This window comes from Pleuronectes platessa, chromosome 8 (assembly GCF_947347685.1).
Source record: "Pleuronectes platessa chromosome 8, fPlePla1.1, whole genome shotgun sequence".
Lineage (NCBI taxonomy): Eukaryota > Metazoa > Chordata > Actinopteri > Pleuronectiformes > Pleuronectidae > Pleuronectes > Pleuronectes platessa.
The window spans coordinates 20,991,151-21,012,570 of NC_070633.1; the positions used below are offsets into that span (position 1 = coordinate 20,991,151).

General features: G+C 42.0%; 2 protein-coding genes across 3 annotated transcripts; one reads left to right on the forward strand and one right to left on the reverse strand.

Annotated features, from left to right (window-relative positions):
* Nucleotides 1–394: 394 nt before the first annotated feature.
* srpx2 (sushi-repeat containing protein X-linked 2) lies at nucleotides 395–9,382 on the forward strand. The gene is made up of 10 exons (XM_053428759.1): nucleotides 395–680; nucleotides 3,763–3,840; nucleotides 4,654–4,845; nucleotides 5,672–5,848; nucleotides 6,183–6,306; nucleotides 6,387–6,508; nucleotides 6,706–6,885; nucleotides 7,202–7,335; nucleotides 7,452–7,573; nucleotides 8,493–9,382. Exons 1-10 carry the CDS (start codon nucleotides 635–637, stop codon nucleotides 8,671–8,673), a joined length of 1,356 nt encoding a protein of 451 aa, XP_053284734.1. The 5' UTR covers nucleotides 395–634; the 3' UTR covers nucleotides 8,674–9,382.
* sytl4 (synaptotagmin-like 4) lies at nucleotides 9,058–21,056 on the reverse strand. Of its 2 annotated transcripts, XM_053428758.1 has the most exons (18): nucleotides 20,799–21,056; nucleotides 20,674–20,716; nucleotides 18,224–18,402; nucleotides 16,785–17,000; nucleotides 16,111–16,220; nucleotides 15,815–15,926; nucleotides 15,549–15,710; nucleotides 14,787–14,898; nucleotides 14,610–14,700; nucleotides 14,409–14,503; nucleotides 13,395–13,487; nucleotides 12,634–12,812; nucleotides 12,148–12,250; nucleotides 11,494–11,655; nucleotides 11,016–11,121; nucleotides 10,816–10,930; nucleotides 10,510–10,718; nucleotides 9,058–9,754 (listed from the first exon to the last, which is right to left on the reverse strand). In XM_053428758.1, the coding sequence occupies exons 3-18, from the start codon at nucleotides 18,340–18,342 to the stop codon at nucleotides 9,606–9,608; spliced, it is 2,133 nt and encodes a 710-aa protein (XP_053284733.1). In that variant the 5' UTR covers nucleotides 18,343–18,402; nucleotides 20,674–20,716; nucleotides 20,799–21,056; the 3' UTR covers nucleotides 9,058–9,605. The 2 variants fall into 2 exon arrangements, with proteins under 2 accessions (XP_053284733.1, XP_053284731.1); XM_053428756.1 differs by lacking the exon at nucleotides 20,674–20,716.
* Nucleotides 21,057–21,420: the final 364 nt, after the last annotated feature.

Below are 21,420 nucleotides of genomic sequence, written 5' to 3' on the forward strand. Positions count from 1 at the left end.
TTTTAACAGGCAAATGTATCTTTTTAAAGTCAATTCATTCTAATATCATTGCGTCTCTATATGTTCTGTCTAACTTTCTACACCGAGCATCACAGAGAAACGGCATTGTAATCCTGTCCATGTCCTGTACATGTGGCAGAATAGACAATATTGTTGACTTTGACTTCTATAAAATAAAAAAAAATATTACAGAAACTTCTCCTGGATGACTCACAACCTTTATTTAAACGTGATTGTTTGTATAATTTCACTTTCTAGAAGTTATTTGAAGTTCTGTGTTGAGCTTTCTTTTCTTTTCATTCTTTTCTTCAGTCCTTCGCTCAGACGTCAGGAGAAAACACACACTTTAGAAGTCCGGTAGCGCCCCCCAGCGGTTGTTCACTGTCATCGTGACCTAGAAGGATCGTTTTCTTTAAAAGCTGCGGAGACTCTGCAGTGACGAGACGCTCATTGTCTTCAGCGATGAGAAGAGAAGTTTGTAGAAAAAGACGCGTCTGGTTTCACTTGTGAACTTTCCGTGGATCGTATCCTCGTTCTCGGTCCTTCTATTATCTGTGGGACTCTGGAACCTGAAGCTCAGACCTCAGGGGAAACTTTGGTTCAGCGGGAGAAGTTTCATCTTTGTGCTTCTGACATGATCCTCAGCTGCTTTGTTGCTGTGTCCAGTTTCTTCTTCACAGGTGAGTCCAAGAAAATCCCTTTAGGATCCCTTTAGTCAATTCATCAAGTTCTTCAGTAATGTGTTTGTATTAAAGTGTATATGTGTAACATGGTGGAAAAAAGTACCCAGAGCTTACCTAAAGTAAAATTACAAAATGTTAAAAATGTTGTTTAAGTAACTGTATGTTAATATATGTAGTATTTAGCTAAAGTAGATATACTGCTGATGTAATAGGCTACTTGGACTTTACAGTATCCAATGACTGGTTTGTTATTTTGATGAAGTAGTGGCATCATTGTGTTGGCTGAGGTTCTAACTACAGTTTTTCATGTAAGACTGCAATGGATTATTATTATTTTTTTCATTGTTATCGATCAATTTAATTTAAAATGACTAAAGCAGAAAATGATCACAATTCAAAAGTCGAAGTCATTAAATCTGAACACAATCTAAATGAATTTCCTTTGGACAACCTATTAGTTTCATTCAGTTTGATATAGGCCTAAAGTTAATCTGGATAAATCATAGTCTATAAACTCTTCAAATACAAAAATCTGAAATTATAAAGTAACTATTTAAACAACAACAATCATTAAAAAACACAAACAAACAGATAGAACATGACAAAGGGTACTCAAATAAAAGTCTTATCATGACATATAAATACTCAAGTTAAGTATTCCATGTACTTTGATACTATACACTTTATTGTATGATGTTTCACTGGAGACAGTTGAAGAAAGTCATGTGACATCCCGGCCTTTGGGGAGGTGCTTTCATCCCGGCTGTAATAACAACTGTATGAGATGCAGATGTGCAGAATGTTTGAGGTGATTGGGTGAAAGCAGACGGACCCACTCATCCCTTCAGGAATGAGGAGCTGGGATGCAGCTCGTTCACAACATCTCCCAACACGCAACTGGCCACACTCCAGTCATGGAGAATCAGAAATAAGCCGTGGCTGCAGCTGAGCCCCTCTTTCAGACGCAGACCAGGCGGTTTAATTACAGCTCGGCTCCAATCAGTGGCAGTTAATTACTGAGGAGTCCCCCCCCCCCTCTGGGCCGCTCCAGCCTCCATCTAATCCTGCAAGACAACGGTGGGACCTGAGATCCGCCCACCAGCTTCAGATGATGAGTGGAGGAGAAAAGATGCAGGTTATTATCGCTGCTCTGTCATCACGGACAGATGAAACCCACTCCACACCTTCCTCTGGTGTGAGTCATGTGTGGGAGGTAGAGTCAGTTCTCTGAGTGGTGTCTGATGCACAGTGTGTGTCAGTGTTGCGGTATTCTGCACCATTTACTTTTGACATATTTGGATTGGTCGCTTTGGGGACACTTCACATCTTTGGGGTTTGAACTGTTGTTTGGACGAAACGAGCGATCTGAAGAGGATGTGAGCTTTGTCTGACATGTTGTAGATATGAAGATAAACTGATAAATAATGCGCAGAACCAAAAATATTAATGAAAATAGTTGCTAGTTGAGGCCCTAGAAGTCAAATCAAAGTGGGAGAGAATGAAAGAATGACACATCACAAGAACTAGAAAAACAATAACAAAACATAAAAAATAAGATAACTACAGGATGTAATTAGCCAATTAGTTTTCTTATTTGCTGCACTGTGTTTTTGTTTATTTTTTATTTGCTGTTGTGTTTTCCTATTTGTTGTTGTGATTTGAACTTCAGGGAAACAACACCATTGGCACAAAGTTAAAAGACCGACAGAGACATGTTGTCTTGCGTCATTTTGTGTGTCTTTGTGCGTCTTCATGAGTTTTACTATTGTCAAACATGAAATATTAATGGTCACTCCGCACGAAGGCTCTTATATCTTGAACATATATAATATATATATAAACATATGTCTGGTTGGCCTGTTCAATGACCCTATACAACAACTGGCTTCATCTTTAACTGTGCATTGGTTTGATCATATTTCAGGTGGAATCTTAATCTTAAAGGAGACACAAGTAGCTAAAGCTGCGAATTAAATACAGTGTTTTATAAAGAACAATATTCTCCTCTGCAATGTGGAGTAGAAATATTATGTTACATGAAATGGTCTAGTAAAGTACAAGTATTTATCTCCACCTCTGCAGTAGTTTGACCTGCATTTGAATATTTGTATGCATGCTGGTGCAGGTCAATCAGCGTCTCTGCTTCAGCCCTGCAGTGCAGACCATACCAGTGATTGGCTACATCTGTTTATTTCCTCTGTGAATAATTCTATGTACGAGCTTTCTGAGTGGAACACTGGGCTCATTATGAGCAAAACGCTGATGGAAGTTTTAACCCACACGTCACTGGAACAACCCAGGGCAGCCTCCAGAGCAGGAAAGTCAAATGAAGCATCATTATTAATAAAAACACAGTGTTAACCTGTGAGGACTTGATTTGTTTGAGGGCAATTGTGCCAGAAAACATGCAAAAACAGAGCCGGAGCAAAGGAAGCAGCACAGGAACTGACTGGAGACGAGGGTGGAGGTCGACACACTGGAAAATTTGGCTCTTGGCTCTAAACACAGTCAATTTTAGGATATCACAAAAAATAGAATGCCTGAACCACAGCAGCGGAGAGCGGGGGATGGCAGAGACAAGGGTTTATTGTGCTGAAAGAATGATTCAGACAAAACTCTTCTTTTTACATGGAAAGAGATGAGTGAGCGGGAGCGTCGCCAAGAGAGTAATCAAAACAAGCAGTTGTCCTAATTTGTGGTGAAGACTGTGTCCAGTTAAACATTTCACAATAAAGCGAGGGCCAGAAAACCACTATAATAGTCGTCTTGCACACTTTCTTGACTCACATCCACATTATTTTCTGTTCCCTTCAACGAAAACAACCAAAATCTTTCCCCCATTTGCGAGATTTACTTGTTTTCTCAGTCTACCTCTCAGGTTGTGAACTTGCAGGAGCTTTCCCCTCAGAGTCCCAGATCACAAATCCAGGTGTGTGTGCACTGGAATGTTACTGAGCGTGTGTGTGAGAGGAAACCTGAGAGGGAAGCTATGGAAATGAGATTGTGTTGCAGGGGGAGAATCACACAACACTCCGGGTACAGAAGCTTCCACTTCCCACATGTCTTTGTTCTGTTTCAGCTGGCTCCGCTACAACAGTGTATGACGGCTACAATGACTTTACAGAGGACGAGTACGCTCCGCAACTAGACTACAAAGGTGCGTATTTAACACCACCACCCCCCCACCCCCCCCGCCATTCTGCGTGCGGATGTGTCCAAGATATCACTGATTGCTGTTTCACTGGTGTGCGACTGAAGTGTGTTAGAGAAAAGTACTGCAGATGGTGCACTGTCTGTGTGTGAATGGATGATTGGCAAAACTGTACTATTACTATTATCATTATTATTATTATTAAGACACAAACATTTCTACAAATAGTTATTTATATTAGGACATACATTAATATAGGCTATATAACCATTAGAAGTGGTGTCCACGTATTGGTATTCATGCAGCTGTAATAAAGGGATATGTGTGATAGTTCTTGGATACAGGTCATGGATCAGAATAATAATAATATATAAACGTCAAAATCCTGGTATTATCTTTACCCCTCTAGCTTGAATTAGAACATATGTGACCTCAATTTGGAAATTTGTTTTGCAATTTCATCATGTTGTGTTATGCTTTTATAGAATGTAACAAAGTTTGACCTGTAATATGAAACAATTAGGCATTCTGTGACCTCCGCCAAGACCCAACTGTCCCCTTCAATTCAATCAGGCTGAAACAAAATTTCACACAACCGAAGAAATCAGTCCCCTGAATGTGCCTGATGTTTTTCATCCAGATCCATGAATTCTTTTCTGGAAAACTGGTGACAAATAGAAATATGTTGTGTAAGTTTCTGCGTAATCTTGTCCGGGGTTTAAAACATACGTAAATGTTTTGACTGTTTTATGTCAGTATTTTTATTTAACGTTTGGGTCATTGTGATAAAATCCGACATCTCATTTGCCAAATTATCAGAACCGTACTGGTGCCATTCTCCGGGTCTGACCAATGGGGAGGTGACCTGCCACTCCCCTCGGGGCCCCGCCTACAGGAGCACGCTGGGCACCCGCTGTGAGATGAGCTGTGACCGGGGCTACAGGCTGGTGGGGAGGAGCTCCCTCCAGTGCCTCGCCAGCCGCCGCTGGTCGGGGACCGCCTACTGCCGCAGTATGTGGAGACCTCACCTTCACACATGGGGACACATTATGGGATGTTTTGTGTTTAGTTATCATCACCGAACGTAAAGACCAAAAGCAACAGTGAAGCGAGGCTGCTGAAGAACTGTCTGTGGTTTCAAAGCCTATTAAAGTTTATTGCTCTGCACCATGGAACTCCATTAATGCTAAAACTCCATTATAAAGGCATCTGTGAGCCACATTGTGTCACTGCATATACCACCATTGCCTTAAGGAAAGACATGTTTTGAGTGATTCCTCATACAGAATCCTGCAGATTCAAAATGTCTGATCATTGAAAACAGTCCTCTACAACTGCATCACATGGGTTATGTAACATCTGGTCAAACCTACAGTGTCCAGGAAATTATGAAGTATCTCACCTTTTAGAAAATTTAATTATTAAATTTCATAAAGATTTACATCCTCAGTAGGAATGACTTGGACTGCACTATAAAACAGATCCGGTCAAAAAACTTTAAAATCTCAAATACCATGTAGAAACCACCATTTAATAAAAGCTATATAATACTAAAATAATGGCATTTTCATTTAAATACAACTGAAAACTGTAATTCTAAGGTTTAACAGAAAAAGAAAAACTTAATACTTTAGTTTGACCTAATTTTTTTCAATATCATTACTTTCCCACAAAATGGCAATTTCTTACAGTGTGTGGTTGAGACGGGGGAAGTTGGAAGTATTGAGTAGAACCCACACATTATTGATTTTGTTCTTTTATTGGATTTGTTGACGCAGCCTCACTCTTGAAGATTCCCCCTGACTCACTGACCGTTCTATCCTCTGCTCTTCTTCAGAAATGCGTTGCCACGTGCTGCCCCTCATCCCACAAGGCAGATACTCCTGCACTCAGGGCTTTGTGGTGGACTCCAGGTGTGAGTTCACCTGCGACCCCGGCTATCGGATCCAGGGGGAGCACTCGCGCATCTGTCAGCACGGGGGGTCGTGGAGCGGGGGGCAACCGTACTGTTTAGGTACATCATCGCTACTGTGCACGTGAAACTCTGTGTGAATATTTGTCAAACGGTCGACTCGTGGTTAAACTCGCCGTCATAACATGGACCTGAATTGAGTCCATGTGCGTTGCTGTGCAGTTTCTCATCAGTCATTCGCAAGCTGCACGTCCCAGTGTCCACTCTCATAATAACAAGCCTATTTCCTGCTCCTCTGTTCTCTCTATTCTATTCAACCTGTTCTCTGATGTCTCTTCACAGGCTGCTCTGAGCTTCCATGTGTTCCCGTTTCAAACCAATTTCCTTCCTCTAATATCTCCAGTGTTATTCTTCCCTTTCAAACTGTTCCTATCAGATACCGATCCTCCAAAGATCAAGTGTCCTCCGTCCAGACTCAAGGTCGCTGATCCCGGGAAACTCACTGCCAGGGTCACCTGGGACCCCCCCACTGCCAAAGATACCGCTGATAACTCCCTTGAGTAGGTCACTAAGTTCCTTTTATCTCCGTCTCTCGTTTAAATGGAGTTTAACCTTTTGGTCCTCACTTGTGTCTCTGCAGAGTAATATTAGTGGACCAGGTGTCGGGCTCTGACTTTACAGAAGGAGTGAGTGTGATCCGCTACAAAGTGTTCGATCAAGCCAGGAACAGAGCCGCCTGCAAGTTCCTTGTCCGAGTCGAGGGTGAGATCACAAACCTTGATATTCATGAGACAGTTCATGGAAAAAAGCCTTAAGTTAATGAATACTGTGATTTGTTGCCATACCAATAAAATGTTATTTGAAAGAGTTTAAACCCAACAGATTAACTGGAGGCAGCTTTATAACTTGCAGGATGTCAGTTGGATCTTTGTTTTGTTACCATGATGTTCTCCTCCCAGTGAGACGATGTCCAGTACTACCTGCGCCCCTGCATGGACACCTCACCTGTTCCTCTGACGGGAATAACTACGGTGCAACTTGTGAATACCACTGTGACGGAGGCTATGAGCTGAGGGGGGTGCGGAGTCGTGTCTGCAAGTTCAGCCGCAACTGGGACGGAAATCCAGCCGAGTGTGTTGGTGTGTACAACTGCAAATACTGTGTGTGTACGAGTGGTGGAAGAAGCACTCAGGTCCTTTAACATGCACCACTGCTATCAGTGCAGCGATGGGAAAATACCATACACCACTAGGATCAACAGTACAGCATCTGAAAATGTAAAGTATTAATAGCATTTAGCTATGAAACAAATGTAGTGGTGTAATATTTCCCTCTGAATCGTAGACGTTTAAAACCTTAAAGTTGTACTTTCTACCACTGACAGAAACGATACACAACAGTATTCTTGGTGTATATACTAAGGTTTAAATACAGGATTTCATTGTGTGTTCGTAGCGATGGAGATTAAATCCGATGTGAAAACAGCTTCAGCTCTTCTGGATCAGTTCTATGAGAAGAGGCGTCTGCTGATCTTGTCTGCGCCCAACATCTCCGACTACGACTACAAACTGCAGAACATCATGATTCAAGTGAGGCAACCTGCTGTTGAATTAACATTCATCTCCACACAATACTGACAGTTTCTGAGGAAGTTTTAACAAACATCAAGAAACTCCCCCAAAAAGTTTTCTATGTTTTCCACCAGAAATCCGACTGTGGACTAGACCTGCGACAGGTGACGGTGATCGAGCTGCTGGGCTCCCCGCCTCGAGAGACCGGACGCATAAAAGAATTTCCGCTCGGCTCTGAAGTCATCGAGGGATTGAGGTAATGGTCAGATACTTCACCAGTTAGTTATTCAGGAGGTTTATGATACATTCTGGGGAAAGAGGTCAATTTAGTAGAACATTGAACTCAGTTTCTGTCAGAGTTCAAGTTCAACCCCTCCCTCCCACAATCATTATCAATCATTAATAATGATGAGGAAGCAACTGATGATAAAGAGTTTTTAGTGAAATCGTTACATCAACAGTAAACTCCTCTTGGTTTATTTCCCTACATGATTCATATCCCCCCCCCCCCCCCCCCCACCCCTCAGCTTGAGAACCACTGCTCTATTTAAATGTCAGGAGCCTCCTAACATAAAGTGAGTCTTTGTTAGTTTGAGGTTAAAAGGAAAAACTCCACTGGAAAGATTAACAGTGTTAGTAGCACAGTCATTCCAGGGTCACCGTAATGGGATTTTGACAGAACCGACACAACAACATCAACAGCAGACATCTGGATTCAGTTCCTGTGAGAATCAGGGACTTTTAAAGTCCATTCTGCACCAGACAGGAGACACAACCATGTCGGCACCGATCCATTTAACAAGAGGCAAAGATACAGCTTCTCTCCAGCAACTGTGAAATTTGAGTAAGGGGCACTGCTCACTTTTTCCAGACTCTGGAAAATCTCTCCCAGAGTTTCTCCCTTCGGTCTCTGCACTGACACACAAACCCCACAGCTGAGTGAGAGCTGCACACCAGGCACATTCTTTCAGTATAGTGCTAAGCACTCTGGGACATGTAGAGAGGAGTAGACATGAGTCAGTAACTGAACAAGGACATTTTTGGCCCTTGTTGTCAAAAGAAAACTTAAATAAATAAAGCCCACGGTACAATTACTTATAAACTATAACCACTTTAACATCATAGAATGAGACGGTGGACTGGCCCTTTAATTGCTGCATCACGTTTCTCTGCAGACAAGTATTCAGAATCTCCAGGTCCTACTTCAGCATGTTGCTGCTGGACAAGCTCGGGCTGGACCGAGAGCGCTTCATCAGCCCGATGGCGTCGGACGAGCTGTTCTCCTACATCGACGGCTTCCTGCTGGACGAGGAGGAGCGCGAGAAGCTCGAGCTCCACAGAGACTTCTGCGATTAACTCAATCAGTCCCTCCGGTTGCCACAGGGATAAACTCATCAGTAGAACTCTAACGACACGAGGAAGGACAAACACCCAGAAGCCAGAGCCAGCGGAACGTGAAGGAGGGGGAAACAGGACGAGAAGGCCGTTCCTCCTGTTTACATGTGATGGTTATACACCACTGAATAGATAGCACTGTTTCCTCTTTATCAAGTCATCAGCTGAAGGCATGGAGGCCACCACTTTAAAAACATTTAAACTATTATTTAACTAGAACTTTAACACGAATAATAACCAATGCGACAGAAGACTACTCAGGAACATCCAGCAGGTGTTGAGGTGAAATGCAGATCTGAGATAATCAAGCATGTCCTGGGTTTGTCTTGGGGGGGGGGGGGGGGACAAAACTTTTAAGGCAACCTTGAGGATATATAAACATATATAATTGAGATAAATAACCATTGTAACAATTTCAAGTTAGACTTTATTCGTTTTATATAAATATAATTTTATTTGATAATATTTGTGCAAAATAAAATGTTGCAGATTAAATTTACCACAATTTGTAGCATGCAACAACACAAATTCTGTATACAGCTATAAAGAAACACATTTGTGACACCATCTCTATGCTAAGTGCTGTGCATGATTTTAATGTATGAAGCCTGAATTTAAAAAATATAAAACCCCTTTGTCAATGCTCTTGGATTAAAGACATAGTGTTGAATGCTTTGGCCCAGCAGTAGCACCAGTCTGCAGCGTGTGTGTGTGTGTGTGTGTGTGTGAGGGGGTGAGAACAGATGTCTGTTGTTCAGGAGGCCAGTAAACTGATGAGTCGGATGAAATAAAACAAATCCACATTCCTCATTAATCTCACTTTCGTCCCAGAGTTCACAGCGTCTCCTCTTTCAGTGTCTTTTCCTTGAAGGTCCAGGGCTGCGCTGCCGTCCTCAGTCGCCCTCCTCCTTCCGCATAGTGGATCGCAGTGGAAGAGTTCCCTCTGCCCACGAGTCAGGGTACTGCATCATCTTCTCCCACATGCTGACCTCCTCGCCGACCGAGTCCATTTCCACTTCCTCCTTGCTTATTTTTACAGTGCCTGCAGGGGTTAAGATAAGTGCAGCATTAGTGCAGAGTTAGCCGTTATTAATAACGAGGCCAAACTCCTTTAACGCTCTTAATTGTCACACTGGGGAGGCGCTTCGGCAGTAAAACAAAATTAAGCATGGCCTTCCCGTAAAGGCAATTTAAACTTATGTAATAAAACTAATCAAAGTAGGAAAGAAAGTGTTACTTTCTCTTTTCATGGAGACTTTTTTCAACCTTCATTCCACTGTTATTGTGTCATGGGGGTTAGAAGCTGAACAAAGTTAAAGAGTTGTTCCTACACTTGTTCCAAAACAGGATCTGAACACAGAACAAGGTTGCCATTCAAAGACCACTTCCTTTATGTGCTTCTAATGTAAATGATTCAAGAAAAATCCAGTCCTTGTTTTGTGCAAACCTATATTCCCAAGTTTTGTGTTCCACTGTTTTAGTGGGAGTTTTCAGCTTAAACAGTTGTAACTTTGGAATATGTGCTCTTCATTGATTTAAGTCAGACTGCTTAAACAACATCATCAGCTTTAAATACAGTTCAGAATACACTTTTTAATGAAAGGAGAAGAAACTCTGTCCCCATCACACGACACTCAAATGCTTTAGAGAAGGATCTTCTCAAAGCGAGCGTGAGCAGCAGGAAAAACCAGATTCAATATTTATATGGACAAAAGGTGTATTATTGTGTTTACAATATAAATACGACACAGTTAATCTGCCAGAGCACTAGGTCAACAAGATCTTTCAGTTTCCTACCTTTGACCGAGCTGAGGCGGACCCCTCCTAGGAATTCATTGCTCAGCATGGCCTCCTTGTCCCACACAGTCAGCTCCAGACACATCTCCCTCAGCTGCTCCAGAGCCAGGTCCTTGTACACAAACGTGTGGTCGTAGTGGGGGTCCAGGTTCTTCTTTACGACGGGAGTCTTCCTCTTTGTGCTCTTCCCCTTCGTTGGGAACAAGTATCTGGAGAACCACAAACACAGAGTGGGTTTAAAAAGGTGAAATGCTTTAATGAAAACATAGTGAATTGGGATGTGAGAGTTGACAGATGATCACTAACCCCTTCACAAAGCTATCTGATGTCCCTCCTGGTTGCATTGCCATTAAATTATTTGCTTCTTTGATTAAGACGTGCAGTTCTCCCCTGGGTTCCGTCGCCGCTTCTCTCTTCTTGACTGAAGATGAGAAGACACTGATAAATTTGAGGCTGAGCGAATGAGACAGTCAGAACTAAATATAGTTTTCTCATCGGACTTTTACCTTTGGTTTTCTCAGTCGCCGGCTTTTTCGGTGTGACGTACTTCAAGGAGATCACCAACTCTCCTTTATACTGAGCGAAAGCTGAAGTCTGTGCAGTGGAGGCTGCCTGTTTGATACCAGTACATGAGAATTAAGACACGCAAGGATCTCACTAAACAACACAGTAAACATGAGTCTGATACAGGGTGGGGAAAAATTTCATTCACCACATCAATTAATACTAAACATCCGAATTTACAAAGATTTTTTTAACAAGACAATTTATTTCTACCACATCAAAAAATATAATGAGTATAATGAGTCAGTTCTGCTTGGGACACTAAATGATGAGAAATGGATCTGATTACAAAATCCCTCAACATCATAGTGTGGACCACATAGATACACACAATGCATTTTGGATTGTAAACACACTTGGGCCCCTCCACTGGACACCTCTTACACATAGTATGAGACAGAAACCCAAGTTCTGCTCTACCTTTGACATCAGAGCCACATCTTCCTCATCCGGGGAGTCGAGGTCTCTAGAGTCCAGAGGGATCTCCACTTCTCCCAGGAAGGCGTTGCGGCTGAGGCGACCATGATGCCACACTGATATTAACATGGAGCGGGTGAACAGCTGAGAGCGGCTGATGGAGTACTGGAGGAGGAAGAGGAGGAGGAGGAGGAGGAGGAGAAGAGTGGATGATTCAGAGATGATGCAGTGATGGAGAAGTCTCACTGTTTTTAATATAATGCTCTGGAGCTGAGGGAGTTTTAAATAAAAATTGTAACATTGATTAACACAGAAAAGGAATTCAGAGTTTATTTGAAGTTGTAGATAAAGACTCTTGAAGAATCTAAGTTAAAATCCAAAATTACAAATGGATTCCTCCAGCTTATGTTCTTGCCAGCACTTTTCTTTGCCCCTTGATTCAAGCTGACTCTAAATTAGACGCCAAGACAAAAATCAATATTTGACAACAGTTATTCTAATCTGCAATGTCAATATCAATCGTGAGGGCCCTGTAGGTGTGGTCGTTGTTTGCAGCAGGCACGGCGCAAGGTCACTAATCAGGGAGTGTCATTCAGTAAACAGGATAAGGTCAGCAGCTGCGGCTCCGTTTGAGAGGAGCCAGATATAAAGCACCACCTTAAGTGTTTCTTTATAGATGGGGTCGATGGTGTTTCTCTTGATGGTGGTCTTCCTTTTGCTCTGGCGAGATTTGTCGGGGAGCAGATAGCACTTGACATAACTGAAAGACAAAAAACAGCAAGTAGGTCAACCTGCTTTTCCTCCTGAGCACCACGTCCGTGTTCTGCTGAAATTTCCTGATTCAAGGCTGAGGAAAAGTTATTTGTTGACATTCAATTCCCTTGGAAATCTCGCAGGAATCACATCTGGGACGTGATTATCGCGACTTTGTAAACACGGCCACCTCTTATCCACACTGATCAAAGCTATGCTAACATCACTGAGGGGTGTGTGTTCAGTGGAAAAGATTCTCTCAGAGTCACGGTTTGGCAACAGCTGCTGCAGAGTTTTGAGTCTTGGACAAACTGTGCTAACCAAACGACGCGTTCGGCCAAGTGGAGATTCACACAACAGCCACGCTAAGTCAATAGGTTTGATAGTTACGGGTTTGAAAGCTGCCGTGAGGCATCGGCGTAAGCCAGCCCGTGGCACTCCTTGATGAAGACGTGGAGGCTCTGGCTGTCTTCGTCGTAGCTCATAGAGAAGACGATGTTCCCGCTCACCTCCACACTGTCAAAGTCTCCTGCTTCACTGTAGATACTCATCGTGCTGCCCAGCGCGCTCTGCGGAACACACACACACACACACACACACACACACACACACACACACACACACACACACACACACACACACACACACACACACACACACACACACACACACACACACACACACACACACACACACACACACACACACACGTGAATAATCATGAACAATTCCTGTTTCATTAGCACGAAATATTGACATTTAGATTACGATTGGACAGACGTGTTCTTAAGGCTGAATGCTGCAGAACAAACACAAAGAACTAGAAATAACACATAAAACAAATAAATGATATGTAACATAGAGATACTGGAGGGTGGAGAAAATGAGTCAGGGACAAACAAAGAGAAGGTTTCTGTCAATATCTTAATCCAGAGTGACAACAGGAGTCATCCTGGCCTCGGCTTTAATTACTGTGGAGACATGTTGGTCGACTGTACACATCGATTTCACACTTTCTAATGTGCTGGAGGTTTCCTGAGCCTGTAGATGCTCGTTCAGAAGATCCAACATCAGTTTTGGTCTGAAAGGGTTTTTCCTCAAAGAGCTTTCAGTTGAGTAAACCTGAGCTGTGAGAAACGTCAATGCTTCACCTTTGAGCTGTGCAGGCTGGAGGAGCTGGACGCCATTGACCTTTTGTGAAAGCTGACCAGGCTGTCAATATCTTCATCTTCCTCTTCAGCTTCCTGTGGGGAGATAACGGACATTTAAAATAATACACACACAGTGGGATTCGTTTTACCCAAGATTCTAAGACATCTAAGATAATGGATTACCAGAAATGTATCTGGTAATTTACCACCAATTGTTGTCTTTTACAACAGTCTCCTCGTTTTAATACTCTGTTTTAATATTCATATAATAGACCTTTATACAATATTCTGGTTTTTTTAAACGCCTAGAACTCTACTCATCCACTAATACATTTTGATTGAAATTTTTAAAGGTCAATGTGAGATCCAAAGTTACAGTTGAGTATTTTTGGATGATTAACTTCCACTGAGCCTCATCATAGGCTTCATCACACTTAACTAGTAATAGTAAGTGGAGACTTCAGCACCCACTGGGAGATACTGGAACAAAAGCACACATGCAAACCATTGAAGCTCATACAACCGCTTACCACAAGTTGGGTAGAAAGCATCGCTGATCTCTAAACCAATTAAAAACCAGGTGCAGTGACTCATATTTGAACGGTCACTCATATATTTGAGCAACTTAAGTTGTGAAAATAATGTAAAACACAACATTTCCCAGGATAATTTACCCTTTCTCCTATTTTCTGTTAGTTCATCATGAATGGAAATTCGGTCAACTGTTTTCATGGACATGTGGGAACCTTGAAATAGTTGCAAAATTACATCCTGCAAATATCTGTACACAAATATACTTGAGAAGTTGTTGTGTTGGAGACGTTGAAAATGTCAAACACGCAAGGATCAGTTTTGTGTCCCTACACTGAGGTTTTGTCATACTGGCACTCTCACAAAAGAAAGAATAACCGAGGCAAATGTTTAATTAAATGCCAGATATTAACTTTTAATAAAAAATATCAAAGCAGTGCATAAGAATATCAAAATCTAGATATTTTTCAGTAAACAACTCACCTTAACGTCCAAGCCTGGTACAGAACGACTCCTGTTGCCCATCGAGGCGTCAGGTGCCTCGATTGCTTCGCGCAGGTCGAATGTCGACACGGACTCTAAACATAAAGACAGTGAATTTAACACATTTATAGAGACGTTGTTTGTCATTTCATTCAGGAATAAAATCAACTGCACTGCACATGGTGAGATGAAGATACCAACCAGGAGGAATAGAGGCTCGTTTGAGGCTCTTCTTGAAAAGTCTGTCAACGTCCAACTCCGGGCTCGGACTGACGGGTTTAACTTCTGGGGCCTGTGGGGACAGAAAAAGGGGAGACAGAGTCAGAAGAGAAAAAAGATACCATCATTTGAGAGCACGTTAATTTAAAAGCAACTCACAGTGTTTGCTTCTGTGTTGGTGTCGACGGTGACGACATCTGTTTTGACTGGGATGGTCAGACTGGAAACAGTGGAGCCTGTTGGACTGGACTGGAGCGACTGCTTCCCTTTCCTTGTTGACAACATACCGTTAAATCAAATACAGTTAAATCAAAAACAGTTAAAACAGGCAGCCTTTAACTTTACAAATACAGCGTAGATGTCTACCCCATATCCACATTACAATCGAAATGGCATTTGGAAATCGCAGCATATCTTTAAATCATACGTGGATTCTATTTTAATAATTATGCTTGGAGAACTATCATTATTTTTCAAGTCAGAGACAGGACATAATTTTAAATAAACGACTTATAATTTTGGCCACTGATATTGCTGATGTTTTTATTGCAACTTCAATAAAAGATTCAACATTTTCAACATCATCAATTATTACACCTTTTAATGGAAACTATAAGGTTTAGAATTCCAAGCCAATATTAATAATGTGTAAAAAAGTATTGTGGTTAATCTGCAAATCATCTGATAATTGAAAGCATTTTATAACAATTTACAATGTCATTTGTAATCATCAACTTTACCGTATTTCAAATGATTAGAGTATTAAAGACTAAAGGTTTCCAGTTGTACATTTGAGCAGGCTGGACTGAGACCAGCCGTGGGGGGGGAAGAGGCTAATCTCTGCATTATCTTCACCTCACACGTTGTTTGAAGTTGGGTAGCAGTGTTTGTTAATTTCAGAATAACTGTAGATTAGTTCACCTTGGCTGCTCAGGGGTTATACGGCCGGACTCAGGATCAGTTTTATTGCTGCTCAAACTGGCATTTTCTGCAGACTCTGTATCACTGCACGTCAACTTCGACCCGACGTCCTCCTTGGATTCAAACGATTCCTTCGAAGCAACTGAATTCTCGTTTGAATGTCTGACAGAGAAAATTTGACAAAAAACTGAGATGTTCTTAATCAGTCTCGGAAATATGTAAAAAAAAAATATATATATTGATAAAACTAAAGAATGAGGACAAACCCTTTGTTGTCCGTTTGATTTTTCTGCCTGGGCAGAGGCACGGGAAATGTAGGATCTGGGTTTATTTCTGTATTTCTCAGCAGCTGTTCTCCGGTCGTCTCACGCTTCTTCACTTTAACAGAGAACAAAACCACACACACATACCAGTCAAACTAAATGCTCTCATGTTAATGCATTTTTCAACATCTCTCTCCTTCCACTGTTGAACTAAAGATTTCTGTGACCGTGGGCTCGGCTGAGAGCTGTTTACATTCCTAGTTGGACCGTTGATACCCACTTCCTCTTCCTGTACTCACACGGGGGTTTCTTTTTGAGCGAGACCTTCACCAGGTTGTGTCCTGGCGTTTCGGAGAACCGGTTGACCCTCTGATCGTAAAACCAGTCACCCGTCCTTTTCTTCAGATCCCTGGAAGAAACAAACACATTTTAAAGGTTTAAAGGAAACTGGAGGAGCATTCATTCAACAACTGAATGCCACTGTAGTTAATGTTTACCCCACACACTGTGAGCTCATCAGTATGTTTCAAAATGCTGAGCATTACTGTTATTAACATTACTGACATGTTGATACAGTGACAGATAAATGTTGGATTGTAAACGGCTGCCAAATATTTTAAAATCTCCATTCATCTCATTACATTATACAAAGAGGCATTCCTGTCATTTAGCCTTTTTTCATTGGAATAATCATGGTGGACAAAACAATAGAAACAACAGTATAAAATATTGTATAAAATACTGATGATTACTGATTAAAATATGACCTTTTACTATTTTCAAATACATTTCCCTCCTTACATCTTATTTTTGTGTGACTATTTTTAAGCCGGTGTCATTCACATCCTTGTTTGGAATAGTGCAAAACCACAGTGAGACCAACAAAACATGTGTTTGCACAAGATAAACAAACCAGGAATCTAGTCATAGAAAACCGGGAAGGAGGGGGAGCAAGAAGAAAATGGTGTCTTACGATTCTTTGGCGCACACAGAGCACAGCCAGGAGCCATTGGGGAGGGTCGTTCGGCAGTTGCTGCACACGTGGTGATTGCACGTCTTGCACTGAGTGGAGAAAAAAGTCAATCGACTCAGCGGCTCCAGGCATCGGCCACAAATACGCTGACCGTATTTTCCACTGCCACGTTTGGCCCCTTTCCTCTTCACGTCCAGCAACTCTGTCTTCAACTTCCTGTGACAATCATGACATCATCCAGTGAGTTTTGGGTTACGTATATACAACAGGTGAATCAAGCATTGCCAGACAACAGGAACACACTGTACACTTCATTTCCACACACAGGGGAAATGTTACATGTTAGATTTGGTGTTAAATGATATGTCTAAATCAAGGATTGGTTTGACCAATGAGACTGAGTTTCACTTTGATGTGAGGAACCTTTACACCTGCATGAAATGATGCAGATACTATGCAGCCACACAAACACATTGACAATGGACAAATCTGTAAACTCAGACTGGGTAAAAACAGACTGTGGTTTCACAAACAGAAAAAACTTTGTATATGTGTGTATTTGGATATAGAGCACAGATGTTGTCACAGGGCCCTTTCAATTCCAGGTGTCAACAGACGAACACGAGTAGCCATGTGCATCCATTTGTGACCATCTTCTAAAGGCTACTTCCAGCATTATATTTGTTTTGTCCTCCGTCACAAAGTTACCAGGTGGTTCTGTTGCATAAACCAAATCAATCAATTAATAAAAATGAAGAAACAGCCACAGCTGAATCCAACAGAACACACATTTGATGTGGAATGTGAAGCTGATGTGATGAACTCATATGAAGCAGAACCTCAAAGAATTGAGTTTGTTTTGAGAGCAAAGAGAGGAACTACCCAGTATTAGCTTGACATTACTAATAAATGTCACATCATGATGATCATGCTATCAATGATTATACTGAATTGTGGTCCAGCCTTAAATCCAGATATTGTGCACTGCCACACAAAAAATTGAATATTAAGATAAGATGTATTTGTTGTCCACTATATGAGCACCAGTGTAAATTTGTATTTGGCTGAACTTGGGCTCTACTGTGCTGGTGCCTTTAACACCATTCAGCCTACGTTCCCCATAAAGAATATGAGGGTAGTGGAGAGTATTATGGGCTGTGTGAGCTGAACCACCTGCAGCTCAACCAAATAAAAGAGGAACTGCTGGCAGACTTGCATTTCCACATATATTTATATTCACTTAATGTGTATTTATTATAATGACCTTGTTAATCATTGACTTCCTCTTTGCTGACTGGATATTGAGATACTGTCACATCAATGAAGTTTTAGTTTTTTCTGATGCGACGACACTCACAATACCTTAACTCTCATGTGAAAAAAAAGTTAAGCAAGTTGCACAGTTTTGCCCAATTAAGAGGAAAATGTTCTCTTCTCACCGCACACGGTGCTCCTCCCCCTGCCTCAGCTCCTCGTCCCGCTGCAGCACCTCCAGGATCCGCTCCCGCTCGGAGTCAGACAGGAAGCTGAGGCTGATCATGTCAGCCGCCTGGGGCATCGTGCCTTCCACAACAAGCCCTCAGCGCCAGCTAACTGACGGCCGCATCGAGAAGATCCCCTGGAGACAAACACAACGTCAGCAGTGGACTCAGGCGGGAATTTACTCTCGACTGTGACACTGCAAGAAAAGTTGGAATTCATACCAAAAAGAACTGCATTTAAAAAAACTGGAAAGTTAACATGAAAAAAGAGGACAGAGGGGAGAAACACTCTTGACTTAACTAAGGCAGAGCCTGTTTTCTTATGATTCCATGGAAGACACGCTGAGCTTTGGCCAGTTGTGTACACTGGTGTGTGTGAGAAGTGTCTAACGTGTTGCTATAATGACAATAACTGCAGTAAATACAAGAAAGTCTTAGCCGTGACTTGATGCCGTGCAGGGATAAAAATGCAGAGAGAGCCTGGCAGATGAGTGAGTGACCTCTCCCTCTTCCTGTTGGCCTCCATTGCGTGAGGCCTCGGCCAATGTGGGAGTCCCGCTCCGCCATGTTGGAGTTGGCTCATTAAGAAAACAGCGAGCGATGAACCCACTGCCTCATTTGACTATCTAAACCTCACTGCACACAATGTAGAGCAACTTTGTTCCTCCTTGTATTCAAATTTTTCTTTAAAAAATACACGCATGCACGCACGCACACACACACACGCGCACGCACGCACACACACACGCGCACGCACACACACACACACGCGCACGCACACACGCACACGCGCACACACACACACGCGCGCGCACACACACACACGTCGAAAATAGTCACTCATAGTGAACGGCACATTAAACAATAAAACATGTTTTAAATTCACAAGGGGTCAGGAATCAGTCAGAGAACCTAGGGAATAAAGTTTTGGCCGAGCCCGTACTCAAAAATGATAAATGACTAGAAAGGAACCAGGCTGCCAGAGAATTTAAGAAATCCCACAGAAGGCCTCTGCCCGGGTGAAAGGTTGTTTTGAGTGGGACGGGCAAAAACAACACCAACTGGGTTCCCACCCTCTAAGGATACAGAGGGACGGGTGGAGTTCACTAGCTCAAGCATTTGTTTAAGCCCGACATTAAGCTTATCATCTGTCACTATCCCATCTAGAACTTCATGCTCCATTTATTTTCCAACAGCCTCAAAGAGAATTAAGTCAGAGGGAAAATGTGCATGTGAAGAAGCTAATTAGAGGGAAAGCTGCAATTCTAAAGTGCACGCAAAAAAAACCTGAGAGCTTCTTTTCCTCATTGTTTGAATGCCTGAGGCAAACCAACTCCAGCAAGTGTTCACTAATACCTGCTGGGTTACTTGTCTGAGGAAACGAAGCGTGCGTCTGTTCAAGATGACCCAGAGATACAGCTGGAACTGGAAAACATATAAAGGTCATTGAAGAGGAAATGGTTTTTCTTTTTTAAAGCACATTGAGCTGAGACGGTGAGGTCACATAGTGGAAGTAGTTGTCCCGGTTTGTGTTAACTGTGGTGGCCTTTAAGTCTCTGAGCTTGAGCTTCATTTTGGTTAATTTCCCTCAGCATTAATCCAAAATTTGTCACATTTAAAAAAAGTTTCCTCTTTTCAACACAAACTCCTCTAAATGTCCACGTTTCTATTTTGTCTGTTTAAGAAAGTACAAAGCAGTTAGTAGCTGTACTTCTACTACTTATAGAAACTACTTATAGTCCAGTAAAGCTATGATGATGTATATTTACAGTCTTTCATGTAGTTTTCAGATTTAAAGTCACACATAAGCACCTTTAACTGTTTTTCTCAGTTTTTCTTTACATTATGTAAATAAAATGCATTCCTTGATTAACAAACAAAACCTCTTCCAGAGGGTTAACAGTGAATATTACTAATAATGACAACTTCTACTACTACCATATATATAATAATCATCATCATCATCATCTGTATTTATATAGCACTAATCAAACAAAGGTAAAAAAGTGCTTTACAAGAATATCAACTTAGTAAACTCGATTAATGAGAGATGAGTCAGTTGCATTCAGATGCTGTTGTTTGAAAGTAACTTTAGCAACCACAGGTTTGTGTACGTTTACACAACTTGATCCTAACAAACATATCGGCAGAGACACAAAGACACGCAAGTCCCATTTAACGCCTGTAATTAACTTGGCGACGCGTCGCTTGACGTCACGCAGCCAGCGGAGAATTAACGTTACTTTTGCCGAATCTATAGAAACCAGTTTGCGTTAGCGTTAAAAGTTTGACACGTAAATAAAACGAAGTCACGACTTTAGAGCATTAAAGAAAACACACACACCCACCCACCCACACCCACCCACAACCACACACACACACACACACACACACACACACACACACACCTGTTGTTAGAGTCGAGGTAGCACCGCTACTCAGTTTGCGTCACTGCGACATTAAACAGAACAAAACACAAACAGGTTAAAAGTAGCATAACGAGCTAACTGCTAACACAAGCTAATTCCTTTACCTGTATAATAAACGTGTGTCCTCGTCCAGTGTGAGTCTGCTCCTCTGTCAGCTGGTTCCCTCCTCGCGTCTCCTGCTGCTGTGTTGACTGAGAGACTCTCTGCTACCGGAAGATCAGGAAAGTTTGCAGCAGACACACACACGCACACACACAGACAAACACACACTGAGTCAGGAGCGCCTCTCCACAGTTTCCATGACAGGTGCTTCCCTGTGTGAGCCCAGTTTGCCTCAGCAGAGACTCACTGGGAGTTCAGGAAACACGCGAAGAAAGAGAAGTGCAGTTTTTTTTTATTTCTCTCTTTCCTCAAAAGTCAGACAAGTGCAGCAAGGATCACTTCTCCATCAAGGTATGGTGGCCCCCGAAGTGCAAACCACAAAGGAGAACACACACCAGCAAACACAACACATAAAAACAACACAACAAATCAAAAAACACAACACATATAGTTCTTATTTATCGTTCTATTCTTGTTTGCCATTGTGTTTCTTATTTTCTGTTGTTTTCTTGCCTGCAGTTCTGTTTTGCCTCGGTTGTCTTGTTTACTGTTGTGTTTTACCGTCATGGATTCTTGTTTACTTTATTGGCTGAGTCCATATTTGTCAAATCATATTTGTATTTT

What these genes read in the sequence shown, in the direction of transcription:
- srpx2 (XM_053428759.1), top strand. Translation starts at nt 635, where the DNA reads ATGATCCTCAGCTGCTTTGTTGCTGTGTCCAGTTTCTTCTTCACAG. An exon ending in GTCCAGTTTCTTCTTCACAG is followed by an intron (nt 681 to 3,762) that starts GTGAGTCCAAGA and finishes GTTCTGTTTCAG; the next exon opens with CTGGCTCCGCTACAACAGTG. An exon ending in AAATCCAGCCGAGTGTGTTG is followed by an intron (nt 6,886 to 7,201) that starts GTGTGTACAACT and finishes GTGTGTTCGTAG; the next exon opens with CGATGGAGATTAAATCCGAT.
- sytl4 (XM_053428756.1), bottom strand. Translation starts at nt 18,342, where the DNA reads ATGCCCCAGGCGGCTGACATGATCAGCCTCAGCTTCCTGTCTGACTCC. An exon ending in GCTCAAAAAGAAACCCCCGT is followed by an intron (nt 15,927 to 16,110) that starts GTGAGTACAGGA and finishes TCTCTGTTAAAG; the next exon opens with TGAAGAAGCGTGAGACGACC. An exon ending in ATAACCCCTGAGCAGCCAAG is followed by an intron (nt 14,899 to 15,548) that starts GTGAACTAATCT and finishes GTTGTCAACAAG; the next exon opens with GAAAGGGAAGCAGTCGCTCC.